The sequence below is a fragment of the Larimichthys crocea genome, chromosome XVI, assembly GCF_000972845.2.
Source record: "Larimichthys crocea isolate SSNF chromosome XVI, L_crocea_2.0, whole genome shotgun sequence".
Taxonomy (NCBI): Eukaryota; Metazoa; Chordata; class Actinopteri; family Sciaenidae; genus Larimichthys; species Larimichthys crocea.
In genome coordinates, this window is record NC_040026.1 from 7,117,603 (window position 1) to 7,140,366 (window position 22,764).

The following is a 22,764-nucleotide window of genomic DNA, read 5'->3' on the forward strand; positions in this document are numbered from 1 at the left end:
CAAAGTGTCCCTGTGCAAGACACTGATCCCCAAATTGCTCCTGATGGTTAGGGAAATCATCTATCTACTGAGCAAACAGGTCAGTGGATGATTAAGTGAGCATGGTACTGCACTGCATCCTTCAACACATTGACTCCTCAGGGGCATATGAAATGTCGTTTGGACTTGCTCAGCTCAGTGATAACGTCATTACACCAAAAGTCCTCTACTGTTAGCTCATCCGGCCACTGTGTCCACCGCCACCTGTCAGTGGATCAACGACTTCATGACAGACAGGACACAGCAGGTGAGGCTGGGGAACAGTTAGCACGGGTGCCCTCCAGGTTAAGTGGGCTCTTCCTGCTGCTCCTCTTTCTCCACACAAATGACTCCTCCCTAGGAGACCCATCTGTTAAACTGCAAATTTGCAGACAACACAGTGTCCATTGGTCTCATCTGAGATTGTGATGAGTCTGTGCACAGATGGGAAGCTGAAGAGCAGGGGCCTCATGTACGAATACTTGCGTGGATTTCCTACTAAAACTTGCCGTACGCCAGAACTAGGAAACTGTCGTACGCACAAAAATATTCAGATGTATCAAAGTGTGCGTACGCATGGATCCAAGCACGTTTCTTTTGTACATCCCAATCAAAGTGGAATTGAGCGCACGTGCAACTCCTCCCTGTCCACGCCCCATTTACATATGCAAATCTATTTAAATAGGCCCTGAACCTGAGATTCACCTCTTTGTCCGATCAGATAACGCGATGAACAAAGGAAAGAAAATGAATTTCACAGAGTCTAAGCTAAAGATTCTAGTGAATGAAGTGGAGATTCTGTTTGGTTCCCTGTCAACAGGGATAAATATGACCAAAAAAAAAGACGTGAGTGGGAGCGTGTGTGTGAGGCTGGAAATGCCGTGGGATGCGAGCAGCGCACACACAGGTGTGGACAGGTGTGGCGCTGCGGCTGACATTTTACGCCCGCTTTTACTGACAAGAATACTGAACACAGGGAGACAATCAGGGGCTTGTTAGAAAGCTCTGCAGCTCTAATTTCACCAGCAGAAAATAAAGAAAACCAAAAACATGATATTTGAATGCGCACATGCCCAAATATGCACTGGCACACTGGCACGGCTTCTGGGTAAGTAAAGAGTTTATTCGTTTAATTGTTTCGTATGTAATCCAGCGTTACATACGGGACAATTAAACGAATAGAAGCCACCCATCGCGCACCGTGCCAGTCTCCAGCCTGTTCTCAGCAATGCTGTTAGTCATAATGAATGAGTCGTGCGTTGAACCAGGCCACCTTGCCACGATGTTAGTTAGCTGCATTCGCGCATCACATATGATTTGAACATTGATGGAATGAAAATGTTTCCTACTTAGATAAACAGCTCCCGCTGGAATTCCCCTGTTGCCAGGAACCCCAGCGTAGTCAGCACAACCCCGAGCTACTCGCCGGCCCCCGTTGCGCTCTCGGGCCGGCCGCAGCTCTGCGCACAACTCCAGTAACACTGGCCTTGGTAACCGAAATCGGCTTATGACCCAATTATCATGGTTTGCAAGTAAATCCTTGCGTTCCTTAAATCGCTCACGTTTGCAAGGTCCTCTAACAACGCTAACGCTGCCTTTGTTAATACCATTTTCTTAATCACATTACGCATGCTTTTATATCCACTCATATAATTGCAAACACGTGGGTGTGTTAATTGTTCATAAGTGTGTCTCTGATGTGCACATCACTCTGATGACTACTTGTTTTCACATTATTAACAGTTTCTCAGCTTCACCTCTTAGTGTCACCAAAGGAACAATAGCTGTAGAAACGTGCGTAGACAGCTATGAAATTGGCGTGGGGCACGCACATTTCTACGATTGTTTCATGTTTGATACATTTGAACGTGACCGTGGAAAAGGACGTACGCCACTTTTTTGTGCGTACGCATGCTTTGTACATGAGGCCCCTGGTCTTTTGGTGCAGTCATAACAAGCTGGGGTGAATATGCTTTAAACAGTGGATTTGAGGAGCTTCCTCATAGTTTTTATGTAGGTCTGTGTCCAGTATCATCCTCTGTTGTGTCCAATATTCTAACAACACTACTCTAAGCTATATTATCCCATCTATCATTTCTGTTACAGTCACATGACTACTTCCCATATTAGTCATGGGCTGCTTTGGTTTAAAAAGACATTCTTTATCATCATATTGTCTCATTATGTCTGTCACAGTATAGCTCTGCCTGACATGTGGCTGGAAGCTGTACTAACATTTAGAAATTCTTTTGGGTCCTCCAACACTGCTAAATATTTTAAGTTTTTGTCTACTGATTTACAAAAGTAGGACTTGTAAATTTGTCTGTTGACTATTTGGTAACATTTATTTTTGTGAATAAAACTTTCCTACACATAAGAAGGTAATGATTAAATTTCTAAACAAGCACAAGTGGCTGTGGTGATTTTTGACAAGATTGTCCGGTGAAGAGAGATTAGTTTATCGGAGGCCTTGTATGAGCAAACCCATGAGTCAAATTCCTTACAGTTTAGTAATATTTACATGTAGTGGTATCTTTCTATTTTTGTTTGTTTTATTTGTTCAGAGAGTGAGATATCTCTCTCTGAGATTTCTGTCTTCACCCCAATACAATAGAGGTGGATGGAATTTAGCTTGGGGTGAAAATGACATTTAAACATTTCAACAGCATGCAATAGCAATATGTATTTCAAGACACAATGTTCTAGTTACACTTGATAACTCACAGACCTCTGCTGTGTTGGTATGAAGTTGGAGACAGATATCTCAAAACATGTGCAAATAAGCTATCTGCATGGATAGATTCAATTATAGGTAGGTGAAGAAATGTGTTCTTTTGTAACCCTGGACAACCCTTTAAAAGTTCAAATGTTCAAAATGCTGAATGTTTCTATGAATGTCTTTATAAAGATATTTTACTAAAAGTATTAATGGGTTAGTTAACTGGCAGAAAATCTATTAGAAAGCTGATTCATCTTTTAAAAGAAGGTTTTATTAAACAAAAATGCCAAACATTTTTTTAAACAAATATTTTCTTTCTTTTAATAAACCTTCTTAAAACTGTGGTTCACGGGTATATCGTACATTTTTATTTGAGCATGATTGAGGGGAAGGCCCAGGTGTACAGTACAGTCCCTGACAAAAGCTTTGTTGCTTGGGTACAAGTTGACCTTAAGTGCCCCATAAATATATTTCTAATCAATTTTTTTTACAAGAAATGGCTAATTTCAATCCCAACAGCTTTTGAAATAATGTTTTGGTGCCAAACGACTGAACTGAAAAGCATTCTAACATTCACAGCTTGGTAAAGCCCACTGAGTCAGTTTTTGCAAAGACAAAAGTCTTGTCGCTTTGTCATATGATGCACCCAGTCCTAGATTACAGCCTCACCTGTGATCAATAAGTGATCAGTCAGTTAGTGGGTGTGTATTAAAAGAACCCCAGCACACCAGACCTTCACATCAACTGCAACTTGACCTCTGACAACATGCCTAAGATTCACCCTGAGGCCAAAGCGTTGATTATCAAGAGGCTGAAGACCAGATCCACTGCTGAGATGGCTGACACCTTCAATGTGTCTCAGCGTCAAGTACAAAGAATAAGAAAAAGATTTGAAAAGACTGGAGATGTTTTTGACAAGCCCAGGTCCGGCAGACCCCGCAAGACAACTGCTCAGGAGGACCGTTTGTTGGCTGGCAGAGCTCCACCAGGCCTGGTCACCTCAAGTCCCCGTGTCAACCAGAATAGTTTGTAGAATTCTGTCTCGAAACGGCCTTCATGGTCAAATCAGTGCCCAGAAACCAGCACTAAACAAAAGGCAATTAAAAAAATGTGTGACATTTGCCAAGGCCCACAGCCTGCTAAAAGGATGGACGCTGGAAAAGTAGCAGAAGGTGGATTTTTCAGATGAATCTTTGGTTTAATTACATCACAGCCCCTGCAAATATTGCAGGAGACCTAGTAGAGCCCGCATGGACCCGAGATTCACCCAGAAAACAGTTAAGTTTGGTGGCGGAAAAATCATGGTCTGGGGTTACATCCAGTATGGGGGTGTGTGAGAGATTTGCAGGGTGGAAGGCAATATCAATAGCCTAAAATATAAAGAAGTATTAGCTACCTCTTACATTCCCAACCATAAAAGGGGTCAAATTTTGCAGAGGGATGGTGCTCCATCGCATACTTCCATCTCTACATCAAAGTTCCTCAAGGACGAAGATCAAGGTGCTTCAGGACCGGCCAGCCCAGTCACCAGACATGAACATCATTGAGCATGTCTGGGGTAGAATGAAAGAGGAAGCATAGAAGACAGAACCAAAGAATCTTGATGAACTCTGGGAGGCATGTAAGACTGCTTTCTTTGCTATTCCTGATGACTTCATCAATAAATTGTATCAATCACTGCCGAACCGCATGGATGCAGTCCTTCAAGCTCATGGAAGTCATACAAGGTATTAAATATGGATCTCACAGCACCACTACTTAATTCACTGATGTTATGCAACATATTTTTGTATTTGAAGTAAATTATTTGTTTGATTTTCACATTATTCTCTGTAGGCGACAAAACTTTTGTCTTGCCAAAATCTGACCTTTCTGTGTTCATTGAATAATATATCTTTCTTCTGTGAAGCAAATTTATTTTAGTACATTAAACATAATTTGGGAGGGTTTTAGCTTTCATATGAGCCATTTCTAAAACCAATGGATTAATTAAAAGTCACATTATAAGCTGTTGTTTCTACAAAATGGATAAGTGACAAGACTTTTGTCAGGGACTGTAGTTCACATTTACTAATATTCTGATGTTAGGTAGATGTAGATGTGGTACCTGAGAGAGGAGCATTCCTCCTGTGCCTTTTTGAGAAAATGTTCTAGTTGATGAACCCTTGTAGCCAGGAACTCCTTCCACTCCATTTCTTTAGTGACCAGCTGGGCCTCCAGGCTTTCCAGGGCACTGTCCCCATCTGAGTGCATGGTGGAACTACCATAGTACTAAAATATAGGTCATTATGCATCACAATGCACAGTATTCATGCTGCTAGTTATGTTATCTCCTATAGCAATGCTAACATTGTTTATGTGCTACAGCAACAGCTACCTAAAACAGAAAATATAGCAACGTATTAGAAAACACAAAATTTCACAAAACAGAACAGATAGTGACAACAACTATTGTTTGTGATTGTACAGAACCTAGAAGAAGTCAATTCAAAGTTTAGATTGGCTGAGTGATACTACGCAAAAGTCCCACTGATGCACTGTTTGGCCATGGATATATAAATCAATCAATTACACCTTTGTCTTTATAAAGATGTGAAGTTGGAGGAGCTATTTCTGGCACTCCTGGTTCCAGAAATAAAAGTAGAGTAAGTAAAGCAGGTGATTATGTACAGTATATTGTATGCACGTGTGCAGAATTCATACAGTATTTGACTGTATGGGCTTAGCAGCCTCACTTTCACTATTCACCACACTTCCCCCACAGACATGCCTTGCAAATTCCATATGGAGAGCTGCTGCTCGTCAAATTTAAATCTCTATAATATTTTCCATTTGACTGAAAAAAAGTGAAAAAGTTTGACCATGGACCTGTGCTGTGAAATGTTGCTTTGTTTTCTAATTCATTCATGTATTTTGCACCTCAGTGCCACTGTATATGCAGACCGTAATAAAAACTTAAACCTTAAACTGTGCAGTTCAAATACACTGGAGCAGAAATATTTGTCTTATTTATTAGTTTTCCAGCTTTTCTTTTCAATGTAGCATACTTTAGATACCTCAGTAAACCATGTAAACAGGACAAAACCCTCTCACACCACGTGAAGTTTATGGATATACGTTTTTGTGGAATACTGGATTCTATTAATTACTTTAAACGGTATTCATTTGTTTAATGACTTATGATCCATATACATTTCTCATCTTATGGATCTTATGTGCTAAGTTGACAATGAAATCAGAGAATCTCTATCGCTAAGATGATAAATAGGCCTGTCTAAAGTACAAGTGAAGGCAGCAAGGACAAAGAATATGAAACATTCAGAAAGAATATGAAACATTCAGGTAATGAATGAAAACGAGCACACAAACAATGTGTGTTTGGATTAACCTCACAATATGAGATATAATGCTGACCATGTTGGACATTCAAAGGTGTACAGGAAGTGTAGTGAGTGAGGGCTTGTACTGAACTAGTCTCCAGCAGATAAGAGCGCGTGCAGTCAGCCTACCATGACACAGCAGCTTTAGCTTCAGCCTGTTGTTGTCTTCACTCTTCACAGCCAGCACGAAAAGTAGCGACCAAACTACAACTGAACACTCAGCTGATCACGTACCCGGTGAACTCGGTGCTAGTTAAACTTACACTCGTACCCCTTTGATGCAAATGGGTTCCATGGTAACCGAACGTCTGTCAAACTGTTCCCCAGCTACAGTGATAACTCAATGGTTCCTGGTCCTACCGCACTAAAATGTAGGTGAATGTAAATGCTTGTAAATATTGTCTACTCTTACTACTATTCCTATGTGTGTGTGTGCATGTGTGTGTGTCAGTCAGTGAAGTAGAACAGACAGCAGGACAGTTTGGAGTCAGGGTGGCAGTATGAGGTTAGTATAAGAATGGGTTGTAAACATTAAGCGCAACTTTGCATCAACCAGTACCACTTTCACTATCTACCTCTAAATGGACTGAACTGGTCGTCTGATAGCGTTTCAATTGTTCTATTTTTCTTCCATAAGTTTGTAAGCAGCCTTTGAACCCTTGTTATCAAATGATAAAATTAGATGGAGGTGGCAAAATGCAGAGGTGTTAAGATGTTTAATAAAGGGGTGGTGGTGGTGGGGGAGTGAGGCGGAGTTTTGGAGAACTATGGCACAATTGTAGACTTTCCTGTCTGCGCGCCGCCGTATGATAAATGAAGCGCGCACAAGCGGGTTATGTAGAGGCGCGTCTGAAGGAGGGAGACAGCATCCAGCAGGTACCGTGTCCTTCTTTTTTGTCTTTGACCAATGTTTTTTCTATGTGTCTGTGTTACTGCCTACTTGGAATGCCCCCCACCCCATGACTTGTTGTACGCCAGAGTAACAAGTAGGTGACAAGTAGTAAGAATGGATGTCAGGCGACCCAAAGTAAAACGGACGAATACATTTGCATATTATAATGTAAATTGTATTAGAGATACTTATAGGCTCTGGATAGGGTAAGTTGTTATATCATGTTATGACTGCTGATGTAAAGACCCACGCCTCGGTCCTCACGTAGGCCACCAGAGTTTGTCCGCACGTCCACTTCTGTCTGTCGCACTTACATCATAGAAGGAACAGCAACGCACTGTTATCAAACAGGAGCATGCTGGACTTCTTTCTAGAAACTGAGGAACGAGTGAATCAGTCAAGCATTTTCTTTTCAACGACTACAGGCTTTAAACTTTGTGTGTTCGTTTCACAAACTTCGAGACCGGGTGGAATCAAAATGACACTGGAACGGAAGCTAGCCTGAACAGTATTTTGTCATCCATCTAATCAACTAACACAAAGAAGAAACTAAAGAAGAGCAGACAAATACACGGCCTAACAACAAAAGTCATGGAAGATCGTTGATGTTATTTCACACAGAGAACTGTTTGTTCGGTCGTTTCCTAATTCGCTAGGTGATGAGGTGTGACGCAACGAGTCCTCAAAGTTTCGACTGGGTATGATGTAGAAGTAGTCGGACTGCCTGTGTGCGCTGAGCTGCATCCATCGTGTCATGATGTCCACAACTTCAACAGAATTATTTGTCTATTTTATAGACGTAGAGATCAAGGCTTGTAGTCTGCTGCTATCCAGGGGTAGTCAATTCTGATTTCAGGAGATCCGGATAGTCAATTTTCTCATGTTCAGGTCCGCAGCGTATGTGCAATTATGATTTAGTTATACATTGCAATTATTTTATATATATTGAAGTAGCATTGTCATTGTATCAATATCTGCACTGAGTGAAGTCAGCAACTCAAATCAAACAAAGAAGCTATATTATTTTCAGTGACACTCTACATGCAATAATAAATAATACATCAAATAAATAAGAACAAGTAAATAAGAAAAGTCAAAGCAAAGTAAATCTGACATTCAGCTCAGAATTATAAATAAAAAGTACTTTAATAATAATAATAATAATAATAATAATAATAATAATAATAACAAGTTATTTTCTGACTTGGCTGCAATCTTCTGGATTAAAAGTTACTTTTCAGTGTCAGCCTTCCTCAGTTTAGCGCACACCATGGCACACTGACCCACAGTTTGTCCTCTTTTCTCTCTCTTGTCTCCTCACTCCTTTATATTTTTCTCTACGTCACTGTCAATGCTGCTCTATTCAGTGAAGGCCCGCCCTTTCCCTGCCTGTGATTGGCTGACATTCTTGCCCTAACCTTAACCAATCTCAGTCCTGATGTCTAAACCCAACCAGCTCGAACCCATAGACATATATACATAGACATATATACATAGACGCCGCATTGAGCGGGTTGGTCGTTGGTCGCGATACGTAAACGGCGCCGCCATATTGGTTCGGGCAGATCTGCCCGTAAACTAATACAAGGAAATGGACTGAACTTCATAAAGCGCCTTTCTACAAAGTTCTTTAAGTCAATGCCTCTTATACACCCATTCACACACACACTAAATATCTGGGAAACAAACAGGCACCAAAAAACAACGTATGTAACTTTTAAAGTGATGATTATAAATGTTTACTCCTTATGTAAGCACCAAACCAACGTATGTATTTTTCTAATGCTGAATGTTTACAGCCACTAATGTGTGTAACACTGTTACTGTGATGATAAATATTGAAATATTTACATTTAACATTTAATCTGTGTCTATAATAACCAGATCCTGAAATGTAGATGTGACATGAGGGTTTCTGAATAAAGAGCACGCACGCACACACACACACACACACACACACACACACACACACCATATATATATTATGGCATGCGTTAGGAAATAACCTTGAATATATGGATGAAACTTTGAAATTGAGTGAACCGAATTATTGAAGAAAACTTTGTATTGAATGAAGTATTGAACACCTTGATCATATATGATGATGATTTATGGTGATGTATAATTGAACCTGGAACGGTGCTACTTGGCTAATGAAACTTGAATACTTTTGCATTAGGACGTGACAATTGAAGTCTTGAATGGAAGCCTTTGACATATTTGAACCTGACACTTGAATTCGATTGAACCTGAAGTCTGAATATATGGAATGAAACTTTTAATATATGGACGATTTGAATTGTAATTGAATGAAAACCTTGAATATAATACGAACTTCACTGACGTCAGACTTTTGCGGCATGGGACATGTAATACACTGGCGTGCGTGCTGAATCCTCCCGAAAAGCTCAATTTTATACCGTGGCGCGCAGGGCCGGTCCTACTATGGGCAATGTGGGCGGCCGCCCAGGGCGCATCTCCGGGGGGGGGCGCACGAACGCCCGAAAAAGCAACAAACCCTCGGTAATTTGCGATACCACTCAAAGTTAGCGGAGCGGGCGCCCCGGAAGCGGGGTGTTGGACAATGCAGAGGGGGGCGTCGGACAGACCGATGGGGCGCACGCATCCCGGGGCGCACGGTGCATCCGGGGGGGGAGTTCGCCCAGGGCGCAAATGTGGCCAGACCGGCGCTGGTGGCAGCGCTACAACAGGCATAACGATTTAGCTACTTTCGCATATCATTGCATTTGTCGTCTATATGCGTCTGTGAGTACGGCAAGCTGATCGATCGACATGTCCGGATCTAAAATACGTCAATAACAAACTAAATATCACCCTGCATTGGTCTATGAATGTGGGTGATGCTATTGTCTAAACATTTATGAGAGCTTCTCTTTCAGTTCATGAAATCCCGCAGCAGCTTCTCCAGTCCCGGAGAAGTGCCGCGTCAGAGAGCAGTGCCATTACGCACGGCCATTCACTGTGTTTTACCTTCATTAAATCACCTGAAAACTATATCAAGCTAACCATACAGGGTCTGGACCCTTTCTGTGTGAGGGGTGGAGATTGTACACTGAGTCAGGGTCGGACTAGGAACAAAAATCTGGCCCTGGCTTTTTTTTTCTGGACCGGCCCACCATTGGAGCCATTTGGTGTTTAGCTCGGTAGCTTAAGCAATCGCTCCATATATGAAGGCTCGCTGTGGAGCTGCAGGTTCGACTCCCGACCTGTGCGGCCCTTTTCCGCACTTAACTCGGATTTTTCTCGCTCCTCCTTTCCTCTTTTAGAACCTCTGTCGTCCATAATTTATTGTAATTAAATTCGTGCAACATACAGTATGAAGTTATCTATAGCCTGTATTTGAGTCTATCCCTGTTTGGTTTCACATAAACCTAGCGGCTGCATGGACGCATCCATTGAGGGGGCAGGGGAGGGGGGGGGTAAATCGTAACTTCTGACCTGTCTGAAGAGGCAAATATTAACCAATATTAGCCAGTGCAACCCAAAGCCTATTCCAAGTGGATGCAAATGGGCCGCAAGTCCATTTTGGGCTCTGCAAATGTTGCAAAGCTACAAAATAACAAATACATACATACAAAAAAACATCGGAGGCCACCGCCCCAAAAGTGGCCGAGATGGACCGGCCCATCTGGCATTTGCCCGGTAGCACAGACTGCCAGTCCAGCCTGCACTGGGTGTTGTGGGGCACTCCTGTGAGGTTGAAGGCATGCTGAGGTTGGTCTGATAAACAGCTGCCTGGCCTGTTTTATATCTGCCACGATTAAAAAGGGAGCGAACTTCCTTGTCAGGAAACGGTATTGATCAGGGGTATCGGCGGGATTTTGGCCCGTACACGCAGTGTTAATGATGTCCTCATAGTCTTTTAGCTATAGCATCCACACGTTACACAAAATGCCGTGAAGTCTGACGTCAGTCAAGTTTCATTCATAATATTCAAAGTTTGTTCAATATATTCAGACTTCATCAATATATTCAAGGTTTCATTCAATAATTCAAGTTTATTCAATAATTCAAGTGTTCAATATATCAACTCATTCATATATTCAAGGTTTCGTTCCATATATTCAAGTTTCATTCAATATATTCAAAGTTTCATTCCAATATTCAGACTTCTTCAATATCAGGTTCACTCCATATATTCAAAGTTTCATTCAAATATTCAAGTTCACTCCATATATTCAAAGGTTATAATTTCCTGAACGGCATGCCATAATAATATATAAATATATATTATATATATATATATATTAATATAATATATTATATATATATATACACATATATAAACAATACACATATATATTATATAACAACCACCAAACACACATATATATATATATATATGTGTGTGTGTGTGTGTGTGTGTGTGCGTGCTCTTTATTCAGAAACCCTCATGTCACATCTACATTTCAGGATCTGGTTATTATAGACACAGATTAAATGTTAAATATAAATATTTCAATATTTATCATCACAGTAACAGTGTTACACACATTAGTGGCTGTAAACACTCAGCATTAGAAAAATACATACGTCGGTTTGGTGCTTACATAAGGAGTAAACATTTATAATCATCACTTTAAAAGTTACATACGTTGTTTTTTGGTGCCTGTTTGTTTCCCAGATATATTAGTGTGTGTGTGAATGGGTGTATAAGAGGCATTGACTTAAAGAACTTTGTAGAAAGGCGCTTTATGAAGTTCAGTCCATTTCCTTGTATTAGTTTACGGGCAGATCTGCCCGAACCAATATGGCGGCGCCGTTTATGTACGATTCAGCGCTCAATGCGGCGTCTATGTATATATGTCTATGCTCGAACCCACGAAGGCAACGAGTACTGGCCAATCAGAGACAGGTAGGATGTCCCTTTCGCTGAGTAGTGGTGTAGAAACACTACCAGAGAAAAGTCACCAGTCGAAATTCAATTCAATTCAGTTTAATTTATATCGCGCTTTATCATAACCAAAGTTATCTCATGACACTTTCCATACAGAGCAGGTCCTTACCGTACTCTTTATAATATTATTTACAGAGACAGAACAATTCCAAAAATGTTATCTCCGCCTAGAATATCTCTCAGCGTGGAGCAACGCGAATACTGTTTGATAAGCGACCGAATCTTCTGATGTCAGCAAACAGTGTCTTAATGCCATCTGTATGTAACCAATGGTTGATTGGGCTTTCAGCATTTTGAATAAGAGGCATTAACATACACAATAGCATTGGAAGTTTTTTGTTTTTTTTAAATAAGCCCATTTTAATTAAAGGCAAATTAATTGTACTATATTAAAACTGTAATAAAACATATCAAACTGTAAAACAGTATCATAAAAGATGGGTTTCCAAGCAGTCACAATCACAATTAGAATTAGACTTTATTCACCATGTACATGTTTACAAGAGGTTTAGAGAGGAGTCATAATAAAAAGTAAAACAATTACCAATACTTACTTAAATATGCAATACTCACAAATACCTTGGATGGATGGAATGGATGTTTAAGTTGGACTACTTAAGGGGTGCAACTATGCTACTTAGCCTGAGGGGGTACAGGTTTATGTGGATTGATACTGTTACACAGAGCGCTGTTCATTGTTGGTTTGGAGTACAGGAAGTAAAAAAGCTTTTCTTTGAGTTTCTTCAGTATTTACAGCTGAACTGAAGAGCAGGAGTGTCCAAGACAAGGCTGCTGTAGAAAATGAAACATTAAATATCCTCTCCCAGTGTAACTGTCATGAATAAAAACACACAATATGAGCAGCTATAGGACACATTCTAACTTTCAAACTTAGTATACCTTCTCCACAATTTCATCCAAAACTAATCAGACCTGTGCCAAAACCTCAGGCAGACTTTCTATACATAACATCTTTACATTGTCAATTAATAACAGCGCCATGGAAGAGTCTCAGCTGCCACTCAGTGCACCAACAAATCTTTGTGTGCAGCTTTTATTGATGGTAAGCCATAACATTAGAATACGTATACAGTTATTTTAAATTATGCCAGATTGGTCCCCCCTTATTCCCTAATTTTACATCTTGTGTATCAGTTGTATTGTACGCATCACTAGGTACTGTGCTGTTAAAAGATAAGACAAAAATAAATGTTTGGATGATTTAATTTGGTCTAACTAGCAGTTATGGGCTGTGGGCAAAAACATTTGTTTTCCTTTTCTCTAGAGGGGCAGCTCAGCTCAAGACTAGGGCAACTTTAACTTGGCCTTTTGTATGTTGTCCACGTCAAGTGAGTGTTAGGCCAGACCCAGAGGCTATCACACACAACATATCATATCAGGTGGAAGCGAATCTGATGATGAAAGACAATTATTTTGTAACTAGCCTTTAAAACTAAACCGAACCAACCTATCAAACTTCCCGTTTGTCAATATTTTGAAATATCCTAACTGTTGTCATAATTTAGTGCAATGAAGAAGAAAGACAAAATAAGGCCTGGTCTCTGAAATAACTGAGTGACAACATTAAGATGAGTGTCTATGGAAACAGGATTTTCTGGTTATATGATGCAATGTGTATTTGTTCTATTAAAGTAAACCGTAAAACATGGATTTTATATTATTGCCTTTAAGTAAAATTGAGATTGTGCACTTTGTAAATACTGATATATGACAAGGGTTGAAAGTGATAGTAGTAGTAGTATCAATCAATCAATTAATCAGTCAGTCAATCAATTAGACCAATCAGATAAATTCAACTGACAAGAAGCAACAATACACAAGAGATGTTGTCCTCTTTTCTGCCTGTTGTCAATTTTCTCCTTATACGTACTGTATATATTATTGCTTAATTGTGTATATATACAAGATGTATACACAGTTTAATGGTTAACATCCCACCATGATCAAGCCCAGCTTATTCTGATTTTATACCATGGTAAGAGGAAAAGAAAGAGAGTTCAGTGTTCAGGCACAGATGGCAGTCACAAAGACTGCTCATCGGACTGGTGTTCGGATGTGATCATACTGTCAGCAAGATTAGTCTAATGACAAAAGGATATTATGGTTGGGTTGCAGTGCATTGACCCTTAATTACAAGATGAATGCACATTGGTGCATGGGCATTGGTCTACAGAGATGTGTTCAGATGAGTGATTCTTTACTATGTTCTCAACCACCTGGAGAACATAATAGGCTTTACTTTACAACAGCATCCAGATTACTCAATTAAATTAATTTCAGTTTAATTGTCACATATAATCATACAGGTACAATCATAGTAAAATAACTGTTTAATTTTCTAATTTCTCCATGGAGGTATTTCTCAGTCTTAGAGGAGCCACTTTGTGAAATCACAAGAGGAGGGAAAAGTTTCTGCGGGAGCATCACGTAAAAGATAAATAAAATTTGTAGCCGTCAGACTTGGCAATGGGTTATTATAAGGTTTAAAGTGTGACCTCTGTTGTAATAATAATCATTAATAATAATAATAGTATAATACAGCAGAGAAAATAAAATGTATGACCTAAAAACCTCCTCATACTGGGAGTAATGTAATGAGGAGGAAGCTTCATCTTTCCTGGCAAGTTGTAAACAATTAATCTCCACCAGCAGATGGCAGTTAAAGAAAACATATGTTTGATGTGAAGCATAAAGCATTCTTGAAATTAATTCATTAAATAAAATAAACAAAACCAACATGAACATATAAGAAATCTGTTTTTTTACCACTGTGCTTACAGCCACTGACCTCAACACATCAGTAACAGAGCATCATGGGAGGAGCAGTGGTGGACGACATGCCTCCTGGGGTGAAGGCACCAGACGGCGGCTGGGGTTGGGCAGTATTGGTTGGCTGCTTTGTCATCACCGGCTTCTCCTATGCTTTCCCCAAAGCTGTCAGCGTCTTCTTCAAGGAGCTGATCCGAGAGTTTGATGTGGGCTACAGTGACACTGCCTGGATCTCATCAATTCTGCTTGCCATGCTCTATGGCACAGGTAGGCAAGAATAACCCACATAGTGATTAGTTGTTAGTACTGAAATGCTAAATACCTTACTACCTATGTGTACACTGTGTACTTGCGACTGATTTTATTTTCTTAGGCCCTCTGTGTAGTGTGTTGGTGAACAAGTTTGGGTGTCGACCAGTGATGATGGTTGGCGGGCTATTTGCCTCGCTGGGAATGATTCTGGCCTCCTTCGCCACCAGCATTATACATATCTACTTCTGCACTGGAGTTATTACAGGTAGAGTCACAACATACATACACATAGAGAGAAACATGTTACTAGGATATTTGTATACTTTTTAGCTGCCTCTTTTGATTTTCTTTACAGCAACAATATTGATGAGACATAACAAAGGAATCAATGAAACAGTACCTTAATTTTCAACCAGTTACTGTGAAAGACATGAATTTCAGCATGATTCATATGCTGCCTTTAATCTATTTTATAGAATTTTATAAAGTTGCTGAAGTGCAACTTCCAGGATTTCATGGACTGGATGTCTAGATCTGTCTTATAAAAAGAAAGGGCACTGTTACAGAGGGCTCATCAACCAGCTTAGCTTGGACTCTGGTTACAAAAATATAACTTAGGTTAGTGTCAAAAAACAAAAAACAAAAGTGAGCACTACTGATAACGAAAGATTTTCAGCTCAACTCCAAAGTTCAAAAGGTAGAGCTGCACTTCATTGTAAAATATCAGCAGTGGGATTTGGTTTCTTGGTTCAATGTTTTCTTCATGGGAGTCTTATCTACACATGGTGTCATTTTCTGGGTGAGAGAGAGTGATTGATTGGTTGGTTGGTTGTTTGATTGATTGATACTTAAGTAACATTGCCTGTTTCTCCTCAGGTCTGGGTCTGGCGTTGAACTTCCAACCATCTCTGATTATGCTGAATCGCTACTTTAGTGAGAAGCGCCCCCTGGCCAATGGCTTGGCTGCAGCAGGCAGCCCTGTGGCACTGTGCTGTCTCTCCCCACTCGGACAAATTCTCCAGTACCACTATGGCTGGAGGGGTGGGTTTCTCATACTGGGAGGAATGCTGCTCAATTGCTGTGCCTGTGGTGCCCTCATGAGGCCCTTGTTGATCCCAAAGAGGCCCCAGGAACTGGATAAGAGCACTCCCAGAGCTGCAGAGGAGAAGAAGCCCCAGCCAAAGAAGAAACTGTTGGATTTCAGCGTGTTCAAGGACAGGGGTTTTGTCATCTATACCATTGCAGCATCTATTATGGTGCTGGGTTTGTTTGTTCCTCCTGTGTTTGTGGTCAACTATGCTAAAGGCCTTGGCTATGAAGACACTAAGTCAGCATTGCTGCTCACCATCTTGGGATTTGTTGATATGTTTGCTCGTCCTGCGTCAGGACTCATAGCAGGCATGAAGGTTGTAAGGCCCAGAAGTGTTTACCTGTTCTGCTTTGCTATAATCTTCAATGGATGCACTGACATCATTGGATCACAGGTAACAATGCAGCAATGGGTTCTACGGTATATTTTAAGTAGACGAACAACATACTTGTATGCCACCAGATCCAACCAGGAATTTCCGTTACTTCACAACTTACCATATCTGTTGCCATCATACAGGTCCAAGAACTTCACCTTACTTGAGAGAAAACAGAAAAAAATCAATTTTAAATTGAGAGATAATGTCATCTTATAGATACAGTATATGTCAGTTCATTAACATTAAAAGTAATACTGTAGATCAGACTGTGCAGTTATGCTAGGCCTGTTTCATCCCCTATACATTCTCTATAAACCTGCTGTCATGTTGAGAAATGTCCTGTTTCTCTTCTTGAAGGCGAAAGACTATGGAGGTTTGGTGGTCTTCTGTATCTTCTTTGGTATGTCTTATGGCATGGTAGGAGCTCTACAGTTTGAAGTCCTCATGGCACTTGTCGGGACAGAGAAGTTCTCCAGCGCCATCGGCCTGGTGTTGCTGATGGAAGCTATGGCTGTACTAGTGGGACCTCCGGGAGCAGGTCAGAGCATAAAGGAAGCAATGAATGTGAATGCATGCTCTCACCATATTACCATCGGTGTAATATGCAGAGCTCATAAAATATGCAATATGCAAATATGCAAATGTTTAAGTTGGAACCTCTTAATTTCTCACTATGACTTAATGTTCGCAAACATCTAAACCTGGCTGCCTTTTGCAAGAAGACATTTTTTACTTATGTCAGTTATCACATATTAGTTTTTGTTTAAAGCCACGCAGCTTTGAGTGATAACAGCTGTAAACTAGCCTTACAAAACCTGCCCAAATCTCTCAAAGGTGTATTCTAAAGGTGGCTCAATTAGCAACTAGGTGACAGACTAAATTGATCCAACTAAAAAAGGCCAACTCTGGATTTTGAAGCTACCTTGTAAAGGGAAATAAATCACCAGGCATGACACTTTGTATAAATCCTTTTTCAGACTTTTTTATACTTATTAGTATGAGTCTTTTAAACAACTGCCGCCAATGACAGAGGCGATGACAAAGACACAAGAGAGCCATAAACTGAAGCTTTCCAGCCATGTAGACAAGTATTGGCATATATGTTCACTAAGGAGAAAAACATTAATAAGTGTTTGATTTCACCTGTTCATCAGCTTGATAAAGAGCAAGTAACAATCATGCTAATGCTCTCCACCAGGTCTCCTCTTGGATGCGACCCATCAGTACATGTACGTCTTCCTGTTGGCGGGCTGTGAGGTCACACTATCGGCTGTTGTCATCACCCTGGGTAACTTCCTTTGCATTAAGAGGAAAAGGCCAGATCTAGAGGATAAGCTGGAGATGGCTGTGACTGCTGCAGAAAAGGAGGGGCTAAACTGTGGGGCAGAAGGTGAGGACGACAACGAAGGTGAAAAGGACCCAAAGGGAAAAGAGAATGGAAACATTGGGGCTGTGAACGCAGAGGAAATGATGATAGTGGAGGAGATGGGGAAGGAGGGTAGAAAGGAAGAATAAGACTAGCAATGAGAAAAGACAACCTGTGCACCAAGAGAATACCCAATACTAAGGATGATTTCAGGCGTGAAGTGGAAATGAGTGAGAAGCCATGCAGGAAATGAGGGGGAACAAAGTAGAGTATGAAAAGAGGGCTGATGTTACACTTTAAATAAATATCAAAACAGAGAGGTTTGTTTATAACAAGTTTCATCTTTGACGAGAGCGGGCATACAGTACGACACTCTTCTGTCTTCAGAATGACCTTTCCCTTTTGAGATGAACCATCACTGTAAAAGTTCCTTGTGGCACCATGCCTAAAAGCTCCAGTCATTTTCTGTACATTAGACAACAACAACAACAACAAAACAGCCCAATTTAAGATTTTTACTTGGAGAGAAAAGATTAAAATGGTATATTTTAGGATTTAGCCAGTCAACGTGTAAATCTGTTTAAATGGTCTGTTAATGTTTTTACTGAATAAATGGCACTTCTCTTAACTGTGCGAACTAACAAAAGGTCTTAAAGATGGTGTAACTTAAGTTACACTGAAAAAACTATGACTAGCATAAAACACCTGCTTTCAGAATAGAGTTGTTTGTAGCATGTCCACCCAAATAACAAGCAGAGAATTTTTCATGTGCGTCCCATGTTCCAAGGCTCAGTTCCTGCTGCAGCGACCCAGGGTTCGATTCCAACCTGTGGTCCTTTGCTACATATCATCCCCGCTTCCCTGTCATTCTTCAGCTATCTCTGTCTAATAAAAATATCTTTAAACAAACAAAAAAAACAGCCTCAAAAGGGAGTAGGGACATGGAGCAAGGGCAAAGTATCCACATGGGCTGCTTCCATTTATCTACTGCAACATGTCCAAATTCTGTGCATTAGTTATCCTGGATTTGAATGGAGACTTACTTACTTAGATGTAGAAGGAAGGAGAATTTATCTGTACTAATGTTTACTTAGAGACAGTACATTTTACAGCAGACACTTTGTGTTCCTTTCTCAGCACAGCTTTTCTCAGATCCTGAGTGTGTCAGACTATTGGTCCCAAAATAGCTTTTCAAATTTTTAAATGTTCAAACTTCAAGTACTGTTCTTGTTTTCTGCACATTTGCTTTATTTATTAAGTATTTATTGACATTGTAATAACAATCGAAAGACAGCTCCCATTCAATTTCAATTTAACTTATTTATATAAGACTTATTTCAGTTGCTGCCTGTTGCATTTGTCAGTAGAATACTGGAACAAACTTTGTTAGTCTCAGGGCAATGTAGCAGTGCTGTATACTCAGCTCTTGAATGTATGTCCTATTATTCTTTAAAGGTCTGTTTAATGCTGCAACACTGGGAACTCCTGTGGTATGTGTTGGTGTAATGCCAGATTGCTTTGATCTCGCTGTCTTACGTGCATGTGTTTAATTAATTAACATACCAACACAGGAGAACAAGCAAAACTTGATTGGGTAATGAATAGAAGCACACAACCACAGCACATACACTGAATGTCAAACAACATAGGCACAGGATGCCCGTTATTCCACAATAAATATATTTTCTGTTGAGAAAAATCAGTGAGTCAATTACATCTTTGCATCACCTTATTTAAGAAGATATTCAGCCTGATTGCTAAAGGAAAGTATGGCACACTTACATGTACAGGGGAGTTCAATAAACTTCTGGATCCTAGATTAGAAACAACTAATCAAATGAAGAAAAAGAGTGTCGTAGAAAAACAAATAAACAAAATGCTGCAGGAATCAGGACTGACAGATATTTGGTAACACCTACACCAATCCGATACTGAATTCACATTTTACTCTACAAGACATAACATTCATTCAAAAATTGACTACTAAATCATAGGTCTAAGTCCACAAGACGAAAAGTTGCTAGGCCTACAAAAACATCTAAAGAACTTGGAACAAGCCCACAGTATCAGTAAAGACTCCTCTATACTTAAACAAATGAGACCAGTTAAGCAGGAGAGCGACAAGATTCTTAATGAAGAAATTGAGAAAACACTTAGATTCATGAAGCAAAGCTACTATGAGGCGGGTCCTAAAGCATCTAAACTACTTGCATGGATTGGCAAATTGCAAAGACCAAAATGAAAAACTTGTGTCCGAAATCTCAATAGAAGAAATTGATAGTGCAATTTCAGGCCTTAGGACTAACAAATCGGCGGGATGGGATGCATTCCCACCATATGAAAGATTGGACACAGTGATGCCTTTCCTGATTGATGAGGACCAGGCAAACACACAACAGCACAAGGACAGTCCTCCATATTATTAACCACATTTCTAAAACAAAATTGAGTGTGGTTCTTCTCAACCCTGATGCTGAGAAGGCTTTCGACTCAGTTAGGTGGGACTTATTTCAAGTTATGATAAGATTTGGCTTTTGTGAAACCTTTATACAATGTACAAGAACACTTTACTCAATCGATAATGCTATGAGGATGTAGACAAGGCTGTGCACTCAGCCAATCACTTTTCAACCTTTTTATTGAACCTCTGGCCCAGGACATCAGGGAGGAGACTGCTCTGAAAGGTGTTTCCATAGGGGGAGTAGAAGTAGTAGTGTTGCAGTTGATTCATCACCTGAGGAGTTGAACAACTCCTCCTCAGATTCCCAAGTTGTTTAAATGGAAAAAACCTCATTAAGGTTTTGTATTTTTGTACCCTTTTAAAGCTTTCCTGTAGAACTCTTTTAGTCATAGAGATCAACTGATTAATTCACAGGAGGTATAGAATAACGGCACTAAAAGGTACAAGTAATTCATTTATTTACAGTTTAAATACACAAATACAGAGGCAAATATAAACGTGAGAAAGTCAATCTTGATTTGGTTGTATACATAATTCAATAGGGTAGAGCAGCTGACCAAAGAGGTCACAGTCAAAATTAAAGACTATTTAGAGATTGAAAAGCAGCAAGAATGAATGACAGCTGGCATATTCAAGTTATTCATTAAAGAAATGTCAGAGGAGTTGGGTTCAGTATAAAGTCCCTTGAACAATGCTACTGGAGAAGCCCACGGAAAGATGGTCTGCATTCCTTTTAACACAGAATCCATTTAATAAGAGTTTATGGCTAGCTTGGTATTCATAAAGAATGCATTTTCCATGCCCATGACAATATTTGCAAGTTTGCAACTTTGGTGCAGGATCACTGAACATCTTACACCGAGTAGCAGCTTTGACAGGAAAGCAGATCATACAAAATTTCTCTCAGTTGTGCCCACATCACTGCTTTCTGTGACAACTACATAACTCTGGAGGGGCACACTAATAGGAGACTGCAAACTTGGAGCAGCTAGGTTCCTCAACCAAGCTTAGAAGTTATGTGCAGACCAATACCTACAAGTCACTGAAAACAAAACATGAGAAAACATTTACACATCAATTTTACAATTCACAGCTTCAAAATAATAGAAGAAAAATGAGAATGTTTATCTGTACACAGTGAATGGACACGTCACACCAGAGCCTGGAAGTGAACAGACAGAACTACTACTAATGAACACACAACCTCCTGCACCCAAAATACCAAAGCATATGTTTGGTACGTTCATAGATTCAACTAGCACATGAGCCTCAGCGCCTCTCTCAAGACTCTCTAAAATATGCAAAGAAGTACTCTCTTTTTATTGAGCTACCAGAGGTGGTGATTAAAAATGAAAAGCACCTGGTGGGAAGAGAGAATGAAAACTGTAAATACCAATGAAAGCATCACACCCCATCATACCCATACATATATACAATGAAGAGCTACTGGTTCAGCACCTTACTGCAAAAGAGGGAGAGAAGCGGTTTTATTGATCATGTATGAACAGGCAGACAGTGATAGTGGAAATGCAGGGTCAGGCCAGTGGCATTAACTCTTGTTTCATTTGTCAGTGTCCGAGAAAAGACACGAAGCACTGCCTATTCAGGATCAGTGAAGGGGTGACTGTATGTCTCCTGAAAATTAGACAGCACAGTCCTGATGTCCAACAACTTTTAATGTTTTGGGACATTAGAACAACACATAGAAATGGAAAAAGACAGTTTTTCTGTGTGTGTGTGTGTGTGTGTGCGTGTGTGTGTGTCTGTGTGTCTTAGCGTGAGGAAGAGTTTTTGAAGGAGGCAACAGTACTGTGGGCTGTCATTTAGAAAGCAGTTCGTGCTCAGTCAGATGCTGGCTTCCAATGGTAACTATAGTAGTAGTAGTGGTAATTAATAGTATGTCAGATTGCTTCAGGGCTTGGTCCACCAGGTTGCATTTATCGAGGAGCTAGAAGATGGAGACCAGTAGGCGGTACACCAGACACCATCTAGATGAAAAACAGGACAGGGAGCAGGAGGGTCAGAACAAACAAATCTACATCTGTGTACATTTATATAACTGGAATCATTAAAGACCGTGTAAAGTCAGAATAAATGTGTTTTGAGTTTGTCAGACTAAAGAAGACTTAACCACCCACCCAAATTTGAATGATTAAAAATAACGACACCACTGACTATACCTGACTATGACACTGACTATATCTGACTATATATATATTCCTGTCATAGCTACAAGCTGCTATTACATATAAGAGACGTCCCGTGTCCCGTTAACGGTGTATTTTCCTCTGGATTCCGCTCAGGAAACGAGCAGTCTAACGTTACATGCACTGACATTAGATAACACACATGAAAATGATGAGAAACCCTAATGTTATTATGCTAGTACACAATGTAAATTCACGTTACTGTCCACTAAGTCACCTAACGTTACTGTCACTACTGTATTATTTTCAGGTCTCCATTAATATGGCCCTTCACAATCCACTTCTTCTTCAT

The 22,764-nt window shown here is 40.1% G+C and overlaps 3 protein-coding genes across 17 annotated transcripts in view; 1 reads left to right on the forward strand and 2 right to left on the reverse strand.

Annotated features, from left to right (window-relative positions):
- Nucleotides 1-6,451, reverse strand: part of ccdc57 (coiled-coil domain containing 57) — a 32,749-nt gene extending 26,298 nt beyond the window's left edge. For 3 of the 11 annotated variants that reach the window (XM_027289401.1, XM_027289403.1, XM_027289405.1), the window contains exons 1-2: nucleotides 6,247-6,451; nucleotides 4,845-5,008 (exon numbers count right to left, since the gene is read on the reverse strand). In XM_027289401.1, coding sequence (XP_027145202.1) covers nucleotides 4,845-5,008; nucleotides 6,247-6,249 — 167 coding nt within the window. In that variant the 5' untranslated portion in view covers nucleotides 6,250-6,451. Of the gene's footprint in view, nucleotides 1-4,133; nucleotides 4,291-4,844; nucleotides 5,009-6,246 lie in introns of all 11 variants that reach the window. The other 8 variants (XM_019264396.2, XM_027289400.1, XM_027289407.1 and 5 more) reach the window with 6 other exon arrangements.
- A 385-nt stretch (nucleotides 6,452-6,836) lies between these two features.
- On the forward strand, nucleotides 6,837-19,503 carry slc16a3b (solute carrier family 16 member 3b). 2 transcript variants are annotated; one of them, XM_010741008.3, is made up of 6 exons: nucleotides 6,837-6,993; nucleotides 14,729-14,984; nucleotides 15,091-15,234; nucleotides 15,846-16,453; nucleotides 16,796-16,976; nucleotides 17,637-19,503. In XM_010741008.3, the coding sequence occupies exons 2-6, from the start codon at nucleotides 14,762-14,764 to the stop codon at nucleotides 17,951-17,953; spliced, it is 1,473 nt and encodes a 490-aa protein (XP_010739310.3). In that variant the 5' UTR covers nucleotides 6,837-6,993; nucleotides 14,729-14,761; the 3' UTR covers nucleotides 17,954-19,503. The 2 variants fall into 2 exon arrangements, with proteins under 2 accessions (XP_010739310.3, XP_027145210.1); XM_027289409.1 differs by lacking the exon at nucleotides 6,837-6,993 and having other exon boundaries at nucleotides 14,762-14,984; nucleotides 17,637-17,938; nucleotides 18,000-19,503.
- Nucleotides 19,504-20,706: 1,203 nt separating this feature from the next.
- csnk1db (casein kinase 1, delta b) overlaps nucleotides 20,707-22,764 on the reverse strand; it is a 41,308-nt gene continuing 39,250 nt past the window's right edge. For all 4 annotated transcript variants that reach the window (XM_019264423.2, XM_019264425.2, XM_019264424.2 and 1 more), the window contains one exon: nucleotides 20,707-22,253. In XM_019264423.2, coding sequence (XP_019119968.1) covers nucleotides 22,203-22,253 — 51 coding nt within the window. In that variant the 3' untranslated portion in view covers nucleotides 20,707-22,202. The remainder of the gene's footprint in view (nucleotides 22,254-22,764) is intronic.

Bases quoted from the DNA above. Each gene is read 5' to 3' on its own strand.
- slc16a3b (XM_010741008.3), top strand. From the start codon at position 14,762: ATGGGAGGAGCAGTGGTGGACGACATGCCTCCTGGGGTGAAGGCACCA. The intron at 14,985-15,090 runs GTAGGCAAGAAT...TTATTTTCTTAG, and splicing joins TGCCATGCTCTATGGCACAG to GCCCTCTGTGTAGTGTGTTG. The intron at 16,454-16,795 runs GTAACAATGCAG...CTCTTCTTGAAG, and splicing joins CTGACATCATTGGATCACAG to GCGAAAGACTATGGAGGTTT.